Source organism: Trachurus trachurus (assembly GCF_905171665.1).
Source record: "Trachurus trachurus genome assembly, chromosome: 17".
NCBI lineage: Eukaryota > Metazoa > Chordata > Actinopteri > Carangiformes > Carangidae > Trachurus > Trachurus trachurus.
The window spans coordinates 6,605,571-6,620,056 of record NC_139900.1 but is presented as its reverse complement, the minus strand read 5'-3'; the positions used below and the strand labels follow the sequence as shown (position 1 = coordinate 6,620,056).

The 14,486-nt window shown below is 42.0% G+C and overlaps 2 protein-coding genes across 2 annotated transcripts; both read right to left on the bottom strand.

Annotated features, from left to right (window-relative positions):
• Positions 1-1,157: 1,157 nt before the first annotated feature.
• LOC311001084 (tripartite motif-containing protein 16-like) lies at positions 1,158-8,226 on the bottom strand (the record flags this gene model as incomplete). Its single annotated transcript, XM_083992047.1, has 2 exons — positions 1,158-2,458; positions 7,857-8,226. 2 exons carry the CDS (start codon positions 8,224-8,226, stop codon positions 1,158-1,160), a joined length of 1,671 nt encoding a protein of 556 aa, XP_083848173.1.
• A 4,565-nt stretch (positions 8,227-12,791) lies between these two features.
• Positions 12,792-14,194, bottom strand: LOC311000100 (E3 ubiquitin-protein ligase TRIM11-like; the record flags this gene model as incomplete). Its single annotated transcript, XM_083990735.1, is given in 3 exon segments — positions 12,792-13,862; positions 13,865-13,867; positions 13,928-14,194. Coding segments are annotated over 3 exon segments (1,341 nt in total).
• Positions 14,195-14,486: the final 292 nt, after the last annotated feature.

Here is a 14,486-nt window from a genome sequence, read left to right as displayed (position 1 = left end):
ACCCCAATGTTTTAAAACCATGCTGCTATATTGAATACCATTGACTTTAACATGTTGGAGTTGAGTTGCAAAGATTTAGGATTTTACTGTAGAAACATTCAAGAGTTGAGTCATTAAAAAGTTATGACAACATTTAATTCAACATTGCTCAACAACAAAGTGATTTAAATTTCCTGGATCATGTCGCCTCCTGCTGGTCAAACTCTGGTATCACACACACAACTCTGTTCATTTATCAGGCACAAAAAGCAGCCAGAGTCAGTATAATGTCTCTAATTATGAACTTTAAAGAAACTGTAGACAAAGACAGTCTGTATAAAAGAAAATAATGTATTTACAGTGGCATGAATAATGAATTAACAAGTAGCATTGGCCAAAACCAACATTAGAGTCGATAGTTTGCGTAAAGTGGTCTGATCCTCTGGACTTTTGCATAAGAAAAAACTAACTAATGGACTCAGCGATGATTTGTTCACTAAACTCACCAGACATTCAGTGATTCTGTACTTTGAGCAGGAGGACGGCGCCCTCTTGTGTTGAGCATCAGTTTTCAGATTTCAGTTAAATCAGAAAAGTCTGTAAAACGACTCTTGTTCAGTGATTTGATGAACAGACTCACTTAATCCACACAATCACTGTGACTCACCTGAATATCAAAAAATCATTATTGATTATAATTATGACATTTAAACTTTGATTAAACCTCATATCCCTCTAACAAAACATTAGTGTAAATGTGACTCTAGATTTCTTAGTTTCCACAGTGAGAACAAACCTCAGTGATAAAGGAAGGTCTGGTGATTTCTCTGTTAAGGCCCAAACAACAACACACAAACACATAACACAAATATCCAACAAACATTTAGAGCTCAGAGAAGTTTCTATTTTCATGTGGAGAAATGTGAGTTTAGGTAAAGAAACATCATCATGAGCAGTGATCTCCTCCACGGCTCCAGCTCCACCTCAACAAACTCAAACATCAACACAACAAGAAATGACAAGAGGTCAAAGTCCCGCCCACAATGTTTGATTGACAGGTGATCTCTGTGCAGTGCAGAGACACAACAGCAATGAGCTTTTAGCAACAAACATGGAGACTAAAGAAAGTGATGAACTAAAATACAGATTTTAACCAACTGCACCTTCAATGACCTTGTCTATTTGAGTTTACACAACTCTGCTGTGCCTCCAACCCAAAGTCCAGCATGTAGAGGCTGAGTGAATGTGGTCTGGACTCTGTGGAGGAGAGTCATGGTTTCAGAGACGCTGTAGAAGGACAGAATACCTGCACTGTGATCCAGGTACACTCCTACTCTGGAGGACCGAGGACCTGAGACTGGAGTCTGGATGTTGTTGAACCAAAATGTGAAACTGTTGTTGGAAAAATCTAACATCCAAGATTTATTATTGTTTCCAAATCCACATTCATTCATGATCCCTGCTCTGGTGATATTCTTGTATGCCACTGCAACACGAACTACTCCTCCTCTCCACTCCACCTCCCAGTAACAACGTCCAGTCAGACTCTCTCTACTCAGGACCTGAAACCATTTAGTGAATCTGTCTGGGTGATCAGGATAAGACTGAGCTTGACCCCGTGTTACTTTTCTGTTTCCCTCAGATAATAACAGACATGGGTTTGCTGTGTTTGGATCCAGTGTGATTTTCTGTGAATATCTTAAGAAGTCAGCTCTGGTCCTGGGCTCTGGTGGTGACAGTAAAACATCCACTTGAATCACTGTCAGTGAGATGTTTGTCCATGTGTCTCTCAGAAGGTCCTGTAGTTTATCTCTGAGCTCTGACACAGCTGCTGTCACATCCTCAAAGTGTCTGAGAGGACGGATATTGATGCTGGATGAGTGTGTAGATGGACTGAGTGCTGACAGTGAGGGGTAGTTGTGTAGAAACTGGGTGTGATCCTCTGTGTGTGACAGCAGCTTCAGCTCAGCGTCTTTCCTCTTCAGCTCAGTGATCTCCTGCTCCAGCTTCTTCTGAAGCTCTTTGACTCCACTCACTTGAGTTTCCTGCTGGGATCTGATCTGCTGCTTCAGCTCAGAGCTTCTTTTCTCCATGAGACGGATCAGCTGAGTGAAGATCTTCTCACTGTCCTCCACTGCTTTATCAGCAGAGCCATTGATGGCCTCCACCTCCTGTTGAAGCACCTTCACGTCTTTCTCTGTGTCCTGGATTCTCTGCTGGATTTTTTGTCGACTCAGCTCCAGCTCTCTCTGCCTCTCAGTCCTTTCTGCTGCAGCTGAGACTGTGTCGTGGCCTTTATGTTCATCCACAGAGCAGAGATAACAGATACACTGCTGATCCGTACGGCAGAACATCTTCATCACCTCATCATGACGAGAGCAGATGTTCTCCTGGAGCTTCTTGGAGGGCTCCACCAGCTTGTGTTTCTTTAATGGAGCTGCTTCATAATGAGGCTGCAGGTGTTTCTCACAGTAGGAGGCTGGACACGTCAAACAGGACTTGACAGCTTTGAGTTTTCTTCCAGTGCAGACATCACAGGCCACATCTTCAGGTCCAGCATAGCAGTGATCAGCAGGAGCAGCTTGGAGTCCAGTCTTCTTCAGCTCCTCCACTAAAGCTGCTAACATGGTGCTTTTCACCAGGTCAGGTCTTGGTTTGAAGTTCTTCCTACACTGAGGACAGCTGTAAATTTTCTTCCCATCCTCTTCATCCCAATGGGATTTAATACAGTTGAAGCAGTAGCTGTGTCCACAGGGAATAGTCACCGGATCCTTCAGTAGATCCAGACAGATGGAACAAGAGAAGGTCTCCTGGTCCAGATGAACTCCTTTCTGCGCCATTTCACCTCTCACAGACGACGACTGTCTGAGTTTCATTTTAGACTTAGCTCTCCCTTTGTTGGTGCACAGGCTGGTCCCAGCCTCTTGGCACACGATTCATCCAATCAAAGGAGACAACGGCCTGAAAAGAAGACCTCCCTACTTCTTTCCGCCGCCTCCATATTTGCACGTGATATCTAACCTCCTGCACCTCAAGGCCACCTGCGTTATCTTACTATCCTCCCTAATTTTGTGTCCGGCTGCTGAGGCCTAGCCTGTTCATAAATCTGCTCCAAAAGAATGTCTCTGCTGCTCACCAACAGAAAGTCTCTTTTAATGTTTAACAGGTTAACTAAACATGGTATACTGAGCTAAGTTCAAAACAAATGTATATGTCTAGCTTGAAAAAACTTGTTTTTCTTCATAACACGGAAGCATAACAACACTTGATTGAACTTGATGTCTTCACAGTAAAAAAAAACATAATAACAGCCAATAACGTAATAATTTTGGCCATTTTAAATGTAATAAAGCCAATAATGTAATAACATTTTTGAGCCAATAACGTAATAACTTTTTGCCAATAATGTAATAAGTTATTAATTATAAGTTAACTTATAAGTTATTTATTGGTTATTACGTTATTGGCCTAGTATTAAAAAAACCTTTGAAAATGTAAAAACTGGTGCCGATAATGTAATAATACATAAATATGACTGCAGTTCTTGGAAATAAAAGGCTTTTTTGCAGTTTTGTGCAGTTTGCTAATCAAAAATAGGTAGTGGATGACACAGTCGTCATATTTATTCATCCAAGATATGTATCTTTCACCTCTCTCTCTCTCTCACTATGCTTAATGATATGTTTGCAAACAGAAGAAGTAAGCATTGTGAGTTATCAACAACCTCCAAAACATAACCAAACTTGTGTATTGAATGGTGTCTGCCAGCCAGTTTATGTTACAGTCATGTATAACTTCCTGCCTCAGACAATCCATTGGAAATAGGTAATGTGAAATGTGATAATCCCAGCATGGCTCGGAGGAGCAATGGCGTTGATTTGGTTTTACCATTGATTTTTTTTTTTTTTAATTAACATATTCAGCCATCATTTGTCCAACTTGATGGTTAGTGTTATCTCCAGAACACCCAACTGAAATTCCAAATGAAGTGGCAGCACAATTGTACACATTCAGAAATCTCTTTCTCAAAGAAATGTTTTCTTTCGCAGCACCAATCAACATTGATTGATGATTGATTATTTTTATTTAGGTGTCATGCACATCTTTTTGTGCCCAACCCACATGGGCTTATGTAACGGATGTGCACTCACTCCACCCATAAAAAAAGACGTGCTAACCAACCTGCCAAGTGGTTGTCAACCTCTTGGCGAAGAGGTTAGCATCGTCGCCTCCGATGCGGGAGGTCGTGGGATCGAACCCCACCTAGGGCAGGCCGTGAGAAACACAACGCAGAGGGCCAGATCGACATCGGCTACAGTGGTGCCGTGACCCGGATGCCCTGGGTGGAGTGAGTTCAGCGGGGGTGAGTGTAATGGATGTGCACTCACTCCACCCATAAAAAAGACGTGCTAACCAACCTGCCAAGTGGTTGTCAACCTCTTGGCGAAGAGGTTAGCATCGTCGCCTCCGGTGCGGGAGGTCGTGGGATCGAACCCCACCTAGGGCAGGCCGTGAGAAACACAACGCAGAGGGCCAGATCGACATCGGCTACACTTACAAGACACTCAGTATTTAAAAAAAAAAAAAAAACATTCAAAGATAGCTTTGGCGTGTCGCTTTGGAGGGGAGCAAAAGAGAATTACAAAACAAAACAAACAAACAAAGAAGAAGAAAACACAGCGAAACAAAGCAAAAACAAACAAACAATAGACCAGAAATAAACAAACAAGCTTCCAGAATACAGGACGGCCAGCAGCAAACGTGGGATTTACGTGGGATATAATACCCCCTGTCTTAATTTCCAAGCTCCATCAATTAATCTAGCTAGAGCTCAACAAATAGATCACTACTGAAACCAGCTGTTGGAGATCTAAAATGAAATCTCTGCAGGTTTCATACGTTTAACTTTGTTTTTCATGTTTGAAAATTAAAAACTACATCAACACATTGAGCTTAAAGGTCCCATGTTGGATAAAGTGACATTTCAATGTTTGTTTGTTTTTTTACAGTGATGATAAAGCAGCTTTAGGCTCTATATTAATACCGTGAAAGTCTAAAGGTAGATGTTTGTATTGCTCCATACAGTATAAAGGTAGTTTTTTCATTCACAAATGTAAAAAAAAAAAAAAAAAAAACTACCTTTATACTAGGCCGTCTAGCCATGGTGTAACTCCAGTTTGCCTGCATCAATTTAAGTCATGTTTTTTTGCTCCCCCCAACACTGGGTGACCATCAGGGAAACAATTTAGGAGTAAAAAGAAATTACCGGAATTCTCCTTTAAGTGCTCAGCTTTAATCAGTTATCATCAGTGCAGATATAATTGTTCAGTGCTAATTAGTAGTCATATGCTCAGAGTTAATCATTAGATATAAATGTTCAGTGAAAAAATGGAAAAACACCCCAACAGGAGTCAGGAAGTGGGTTTTGTGTTTAAAACAACAACCAGTAATAAGTCCTTCAGCCAGTTTGTAACAGCTTATCAGGTACAGTGATGAACATTAGTAGTGTATATGTGCATAAATGAACTAAAGTAACAGGTGTGGCAACAATTAAATTAAATTAAATTAAATTAAATTAAATTAAATTCAAAGTCAATTCCAAAAAACTTTATTGTATATCACCTAGTGACTGAAAACCGTCTTCCGTTTAGGGCTCAAAAACATAAAACCACAACACACATGAAAATCATATTTGAACCCATGATGCATAAAATCTCATGAAACAGCAGTAATGAAATCACGTTCAGCTTGTCCAAAAATCAGGATCTATAGGAGCCACAACTGTTTATTTGACTGTCTCCTGGGTTTTGTCAGGTCTCTACGGGCGGCAGTATAGCATTGGCTACGGCTGTACCGTAGAAACATTCAAGGGTTGAGTTATAGAAAAGTTATGACAACAATTCATTCAACATTCCTCAACAAGGTGATTTAAATTTCCTGGACCATGTCGCCTCCTGCTGGTAAAACTGTGGTATTACACACACTGCTCTGTTCATTTAACAGACACAAAAAGCAGCCAGAGTCAGTATAATGATGTCTGATGTTAATTATGAACAATAAAGAACCTGTAGACAAAGGCAGTCTGGATAAAAGAAAAATAATTGATTTACAGTGGCATGAATCATGAATCAACAAGAAGGATTGGCAAAAACAACATTAGAGTTTGCATAAAGTGGTGTGATCGTGTGGACTTTTGCAAAATGAAACACTAACTAATGGAATCAGAGATTATTTGTTCACTAAACTCACTTGGAGAAAAGCCAGAGTCTGTAAAACTACTTCTGTTCAGTGATTTGATGAACGGATTCACATCAACTACACAATCACTGTGAACTCAGAAAATTATCAATCATGTCCTCATTGATTATTATCATGTTATTTACACTTTGATTAAATCTCATATCACTCTAACAACACATAAATGTAAATGTAATGATTTCTTAGTTTCCACAGTGAAAACAAACCTCAGTGATAAAGGAAGGTGGTGATTTCTCTGTTAAGGACCAAACAACAACACACAAACACATCAACACAAACATCCAACAAACATTTAGAGCTCAGAGAAGTTTCTATTTTCATGTGGAGAAATGTGAGTTTAGGTGAAGAAACATCATCTTGAGCAGTGATCTCCTCCACGGCTCCAGCTCCACCTCAACAAACTCAAACATCAACACAACAAGAAATGACAAGAGGTCAAAGTCCCGCCCACAATATTTGATTGACAGGTGATCTCTGTGCAGTGCAGACACACAACAGCAATGAGCTTTTAGCAACAAACATGGAGACTAAAGAAAGTGATGAACTAAAATACAGATTTTAACCAACTGCACCTTCAATGATCTTTGTCTATTTGAGTTTACACAACTCTGCTGTGTCTCCATTATAATAAAGATAAACTCCAGCATGTAGAGGCTGAGTGAATGTGGTCTGGACTCTGTGGAGGAGAGTCATGGTTTCAGAGACGCTGTAGAAGGACAGAATACCTGCTCTGTGATCCAGGTACACTCCTACTCTGGAGGACTGAGGATCTGAGACTCGAGTCTTGATCTTGTTGAACCAAAATCTGAATCTGTTGTTGTAACACTCTAACGACCAAGATTTGTCATTGAATCCAACCAAACTTTTTCCCCCTGCTCTGCTGATATTCTTGTATGCGACTGCTACATCAACCCCTCTTCCTCTCCTCTCCACCTCCCAGTAACAACGTCCAGTCAGACTCTCTCTACTCAGGACCTGACACCATATAGTGAATCTGTCTGAGTGACTAGAATAAGACTGATCTTTACCTCGCGTTACTTTTCTGTTTCCCTCAGATAATAACAATTTGTCGTGTGCTGTGTTTGGATCCAGTGTGATTTCCTGTGAATATCTTAAGAAGTCAGCTCTGGTCCTGGGCTCTGGTGGTGACAGTAAAACATCCACTTGAGTCACTGTCAGTGAGATGTTTGTCCTTGTGTCTCCCAGAAGGTCCTGTAGTTGATCTCTGAGCTCTGACACAGCTGCTGTCACATCCTCAAAGTGTCTGAGAGGACGGATATTGATGCTGGATGAGTGTGTAGATGGACTGAGTGCTGACAGTGAGGGGTAGTTGTGTAGAAACTGGGTGTGATCCTCTGTGTGTGACAGCAGCTTCAGCTCAGCGTCTTTCCTCTTCAGCTCAGTGATCTCCTGCTCCAGCTTCGCTTTAGCTGTGTCGTGGCCTTTATGTTCATCCACAGGGCAGAGATAACAGATACACTGCTGATCAGTGCGGCAGAACATCTTCATCACCTCATCATGATGTGAGCAGATGTTCTCCTGGAGCTTCTTGGAGGGCTCCACCAGCTTGTGTTTCCTGAATGTAGGTGATTGAAAATGAGGTCGGAGATCATTCTCACAATAAGAGGCCAAACAAATCAAACAGGACTTGACAGCTTTGAGTTTTGTCCCAGTGCAGACATCACAGGCCACATCTTCAGGTCCAGCATAGCAGTGATCAGCAGGAGCAGCTTGGAGTCCAGTCTTCTTCAGCTCCTCCACTAAAGCTGCTAACATGATGTTTTTCACCAGGACAGGTCTTGGTTTGAACTTCTTCCTACACTGAGGACAGCTGTGGATTTTCCTCCAATTCTCTCCATCCCAGTGGGATTTAATACAGTTGAAGCAGTAGCTGTGTCCACAGGGAATAGTCACTGGATCCTTCAGTAGATCCAGACAGATGGAACAAGAGAAGGTCTCCTGGTCCAGATAAACTCCTTTCTGCGCCATTTCACCTCTCACGGATGACGACTGTCTGAGTTTCAGAAATTATGGTTTAGACTTAGCTCTCCCTTTGTTGGTGCACAGGCTGGTCCCAGCCTCTTGGCATACGATTCATCCAATCATCGGAGACAACGGCCTGAAAAGAAGACCTCCCTACTTTGTTCCGTCTCCTCCATATTTGGAGTTGTTTGGTGATATCTAACCCCCTGCACCTCAAGGCCACCTGCGTTATCTTACTATCCTCCCTAATTTTGTGTCCGGCTGCTGAGGCCTGGCCTGTTCATAAATCTGCTCCAAAAGAATGTCTCTGCTGCTCACCAACAGAAAGTCTCTCTTAATGTTCAACGGGTTAACTAAACATGGTATACTGAGCATATCCATTACATGTAAACTTAAGCTCAAACCAAATTTATGAGTCTAGCTTAAATAAACTTGTTTTTCTTCATAACACGGAAGCATAACAACACTTCATTGAACTTGATTCACAGTAAAAAAAAAAAGTATAAACACTTGATGGTCACCCAGTGTTGGGGGGAGCAAAGAACGCAACTCAAATTGATGTAGGCAAACCGGAGTTACACCATGGCTAACCCATGGGGGCAATTCTTTCAACTACAAAAAACACTCAGAAAACAATCAAATATCTATAGTACATGACTCAAATCCTTATGAGACACCACTGAACTCATATAGTGTACAGTATAAACAGTATTGTGTTTTTGCATGTAGCCACTCACCTCAGATAGCCTAACTCTGAAACGTCCTGGAAAGACATTAGGCTACTATCCGATCACAGAGCGCCTGCTCTCCCCGCCACAGAAACAAACACTTTTTCCTTGTTGTGATGATTTCTTTACAAAAATAAATGGTCGAGCAGTGCACTAGTACAGTAATGTCCAAAATATCTCCGACCGTTTGTTTTGTGAAGAAATTACCACAACCATAGATATTTGATTGTTTTCTGAGTGTTTGTTGTGGTTGAACGAATTGCCCCCATAGGTTAGCGTTGTCGCTATCCCGAGCGCCGTCTAGTCATGGTGTAACTCCGGTTTGCCTGCATCAATTTAAGTCACGTTTTTTGCTCCCCCCAACACTGGGTGACCATCATGATTTAGGGGTAAAAAATGGCCGGGATTCTCCTTTATGTGCTCAGCTTTAATCAGTAATCATCAGCGCAGGTGTAAATCTTAAGTGCTAATTACGTAGTAGTCATATGCTCAGAGTTAATCAGTAGATATAAATGTTCAGTGAAAAAATGGAAAAACACCCCAACAGGAGTCAGGAAGTAGGTTTTGTGTTTAACAACCAGTAAAAAGTCCTTCAGCCAGTTTGTAACAGCTTATCAGGTACAGTGGTGAACATTAGTAGTGTATATGTGCATGAGTGAACTAAAGCAACAGGTGTGGCAACAATTAAATTAAATAAAATTCAAAGTCAATTCCAAAAAACGTTATTGTACACCACCTCGTGATTGAAATCCGTCTTCCGTTTAGGGCTCAAAAACATAAAACCACAACACACATGAAAATCATATTTGAACCCATGATACATAAAATCTCATGAAACAGCAGTAATGAAATCACGTTCAGCTATAGGAGCCACATGTGTTTATTTGACTGTCTCCTGGGTTTTGTCAGGTCTCTACGGGCGGCAGAATAGCATTGTCCTTTATAAGCACGGTGATGAAGGAAAAAATCTCTTTTTGGGCCGTTGAGTTGTCCCACACCACTTAATGAAAATAAACTCCAAAACTCAAAATTAAACGCTGGAAAAGATGGATCTGAAGTAGAGTTGTCTATAATTCACTTAAGAACAAAGCAAAGGAAAAACAACCCGAGTCGCATATGTGACAGTGGTGGTCCTGTCACTATGCCTCCAGTTGATCATGTGCCCTGGCTACTTGGCCAAAGGGATGTCCCTTTGGGTGACTGGCAAGCGCACATGACTCTTACCCGGGAGGTGTGGGTTCAATCCCCGCCCGGGCCCTCTTCACCTTGCCACATTCTGGCGTTGTTGGCAGGATCCATGTAGCACTAGGGGTGGGTCCATGGATTCCTAATGTGTGCGGACGTGCTTGTGAAAAGAGGGGGAGAGATGTGACAGTGGTGGTCCTGTCACTATGCCTCCTCTTACCCGGGTTCAATCCCCGCCCGGGCCCTCTTCACCTTGCCACATTCTGGCGTTGTTGGCAGGATCCATGTAGCACTAGGGGTGGGTCCATGGATTCCTAATGTGTGCGGACGTGCTTGTGAAAAGAGGGGGAGAGATGTGACAGTGGTGGTCCTGTCACTATGCCTCCTCTTACCCGGGAGGTGTGGGTTCAATCCCCGCCCGGGCCCTCTTCACCTTGCCACACATACGTAGACAAAAGATAAGAAAAATAAAAGTAAGGAACTTCATGCAAAGCATTGCACTGCGACGAACAGTTAATACAGTGGCTTATACAGTAGTAGATGATCAGCTCCTTTCTTCTGTTTCCAGGAAACCTGGACAGCTGCTCCACACTAACAAGTGTCTCTTCTCATCCGTGTTGAACAAGTTCTCTTACACCCATAATTCTGTCAAAAGTTGTTTTGACTTCCATGTTATAACTTGCAATTATACATACATTGAAAACTAATTAATCACGGACCTTCAGGCAGACCTTCAAGCAGCCACCTGGTGTGCCTGTTTATTATCCTGGCTGTGCTTCTCTTTCATCTATGCGTGGTGATAGCACTGGGACACACACAATTCTTTTTTCTAAGTTGTCTTAGCCTTTAATCTCTACACTGTCAGCACAACTTCTGCAAAATTAAGTGGATGAGCTCACTGTACTGAGGCCCTCTGTCCATCCAGAAGTAAGACTAAGGGGTACATGTTATTTCTCTGAGAGGTAAGCAACAGATCATCTGTGGGAAACACAGACTGCTGCTGACATGGGCAAGGATCCACTCGTTCCCCCCGAATGACTTTGCTGAGTCAATTGCAATTATAAAACATTACCCCTTCAAACAAGTAAATCAAACAATGATATAATATTAAAGTAATGAACATCAAACCAATTTAAATGATTGTACTTTGATTGTAGGAATAATAAAACAAACCATACTTGATTTTTAAAGGTAACATAATATTCTTTTACAGGTCTTGTTAATCTTAAACCTTTATGTCATCTTTCATAAAAAAAAAACCCACCACAACGGGTGTAGGTAATCAGGTGATGCATGGGGTGGAAGATCATGCGTCTTTTACCGCTGGCTCACCCGGCTCACCCACTCACCTCACTCCTTTGTTTTCAACAATAATTTCCCTATGTGTATAAATAAAGTATATTTATCTTTCTTGGTGTCCAGCGCCCCTCAGCAGAACTTTTGTGATTTTAAAATGTTTAGTACTTTAGCTCTTCTGAAAGCAGAAGGACATGGAGTCCACATACAGTACCGTCTGGAAAGGAGGATAGGTGATAAAACACAACCTATGGCGGGAACCCCAGTGTTTTAAAACTATGCTGCTATATTTAATACCATTGACTTTAACATGTTGGAGTCGGTCTGTTAAAAAAGATTTAGGATTTTACTGTAGAAACATTCAAGGGTTGACTCATTGAAAAGTTATGTCAAGAATTCATTCAACATTGCTCAACAACAAAGTGATTTAAATTTCCTGGACCATGTCGCCTCCTGCTGGTCAAACTGTGGTATTACGTACACTGCTCTGTTCATTTAACAGGCACAAAAAGCAGCCAGAGTCAGTATAATGTCTCTCATGTTAATTATGAACAATAAAGAAGCTGTAGACAAAGGCAGTCTGGATAAAAGAAAAATAATTGATTTACAGTGGCATGAATCATGAATCAACAAGAAGGATTGGCAAAAACAACATTAGAGTTGACAGTTTGCATAAAGTGGTGTGATCGTCTGGACTTTTGCAAAATAAAACACTAACTAATGGAATCAGAGATTATTTGTTCACTAAACTCACTTGGAGAAAAGACAGAGTCTGTAAAACGACTCCTGTTCAGTGATTTGATGAATGGATTCACATCAACTACACAATCACTGTGATTCACCTGAAACTCAGAAAATTATCAATCATGTCCTCATTGATTATTATCATGTTATTTACACTTTGATTAAACCTCATATCCCTCTAACAACACATCAATGTAAATGTAACGATTTCTAAGTTTCCACAGTGAGAACAAACCTCAGTGATAAAGGAAGGTCTGGTGATTTCTCTGTTAAGGCCCAAACAACAACACACAAACACATCAACACAAATTTCAAAAGACATTTAGAGCTCAGAGAAGTTTCTATTTTCATGAGGAGAAATGTGAGTTTAGGTAAAGAAACATCAACATGAGCAGTGATCTCCTCCATGTCTCCAGCTCCGCCTCAACAAACTCAAACATCAACACAACAAGAAATGACAAGAGGTCAAAGTCCCGCCCACAATGTTTGATTGACAGGTGATCTCTGTGCAGTGCAGAGACACAACAGCAATGAGCTTTTAGCAACAAACATGGAGACTAAAGAAAGTGATGAACTAAAATACAGATTTTAACCAACTGCACCTTCAATGATCTTTGTCTATTTGAGTTTACACAACTCTGCTGTGTCTCCATCACCAAGCCAAACTCCAGCATGTAGAGGCTGAGTGAATGTGGTCTGGACTCTGTGGAGGAGAGTCATGGTTTCAGAGACGCTGTAGAAGGACAGAATACCTGCTCTGTGATCCAGGTACACTCCTACTCTGGAGGACTGAGGATCTGGGACTGGAGTATAGATGTTGTTGAACCAAAATGTGAAACTGTTGTTGGAAAAATCTAACATCCAAGATGTATTATTGTTTCCAAATCCACATTCATTCATGGTCCCTGCTCTGGTGATATTCTTGTATGCGACTGCAACACGAACTACTCCTCCTCTCCTCTCCACCTCCCAGTAACAACGTCCAGTCAGACTCTCTCTACTCAGGACCTGAAACCATTTAGTGAATCTGTCTGGGTGATCAGGATAAGACTGAGCTTGACCCCGTGTTACTTTTCTGTTTCCCTCAGATAATAACAGACATGGGTTTGCTGTGTTTGGATCCAGTGTGATTTCCTGTGAATATCTTAAGAAGTCAGCTCTGGTCCTGGGCTCTGGTGGTGGTGACAGTAAAACATCCACTTCAGTCACTGTCAGTGAGATGTTTGTCCATGTGTCTCTCAGAAGGTCCTGTAGTTGATCTCTGAGCTCTGACACAGCTGCTGTCACATCCTCAAAGTGTCTGAGAGGACGGATATTGATGCTGGATGAGTGTGTAGATGGACTGAGTGCTGACAGTGAGGGGTAGTTGTGTAGAAACTGGGTGTGATCCTCTGTGTGTGACAGCAGCTTCAGCTCAGCGTCTTTCCTCTTCAGCTCAGTGATCTCCTGCTCCAGCTTCTTCTGAAGCTCTTTGACTCCACTCACTTGAGTTTCCTGCTGGGATCTGATCTGCTGCTTCAGCTCAGAGCTTCTTTTCTCCATGAGACGGATCAGCTGAGTGAAGATCTTCTCACTGTCCTCCACTGCTTTATCAGCAGAGACATTGATGGCCTCCACCTCCTGTTGAAGCACCTTCACATCTTTCTCTGTGTCCTGGATTCTCTGCTGGATTTTTTGTTGTTGACAGCTTTGAGTTTTCTCCCAGTGCAGACATCACAGGCCACATCTTCAGGTCCAGCATAGCAGTGATCAGCAGGAGCAGCTTGGAGTCCAGTCTTCTTCAGCTCCTCCACTAAAGCTGCTAACATGGTGCTTTTCACCAGGTCAGGCCTCGGTGTGAAGGTCTGCCTACACTGAGGACAGCTGTAGATTTTCCTCCCATCCTCTCCATCCCAGTGGATTTTAATACAGTTGAAGCAGTAGCTGTGTCCACAGGGAATAGTCACTGGATCCTTCAGTGGATCCAGACAGATAGAACAAGAGAAGGTCTCCTGGTCCAGATGAACTCCTTTCTGTGCCATTTCACCTCTCACAGACGACGACTGTCTGAGTTTCTGTTGCTCAGAAGTGAAACTAGTTTGAGCTCTGATCTAAACAACATGTGTCTCTGCAGTGAACGGGGCCTGTCAGCTCCTCCTCTTCACCACATGTTGGTTCCACCCATCTTCAAATTGTAGATTTGAAGGGGAGGGAACAAGGAAACACATGATCAGGGTGGAAACTTTGGGACCGGCACAACACAACATTGCTCAACAACAAAGTTATTTAAATTTCCTGGACCATGTCGCCTCCTGCTGGTCAAACTCTGGTATT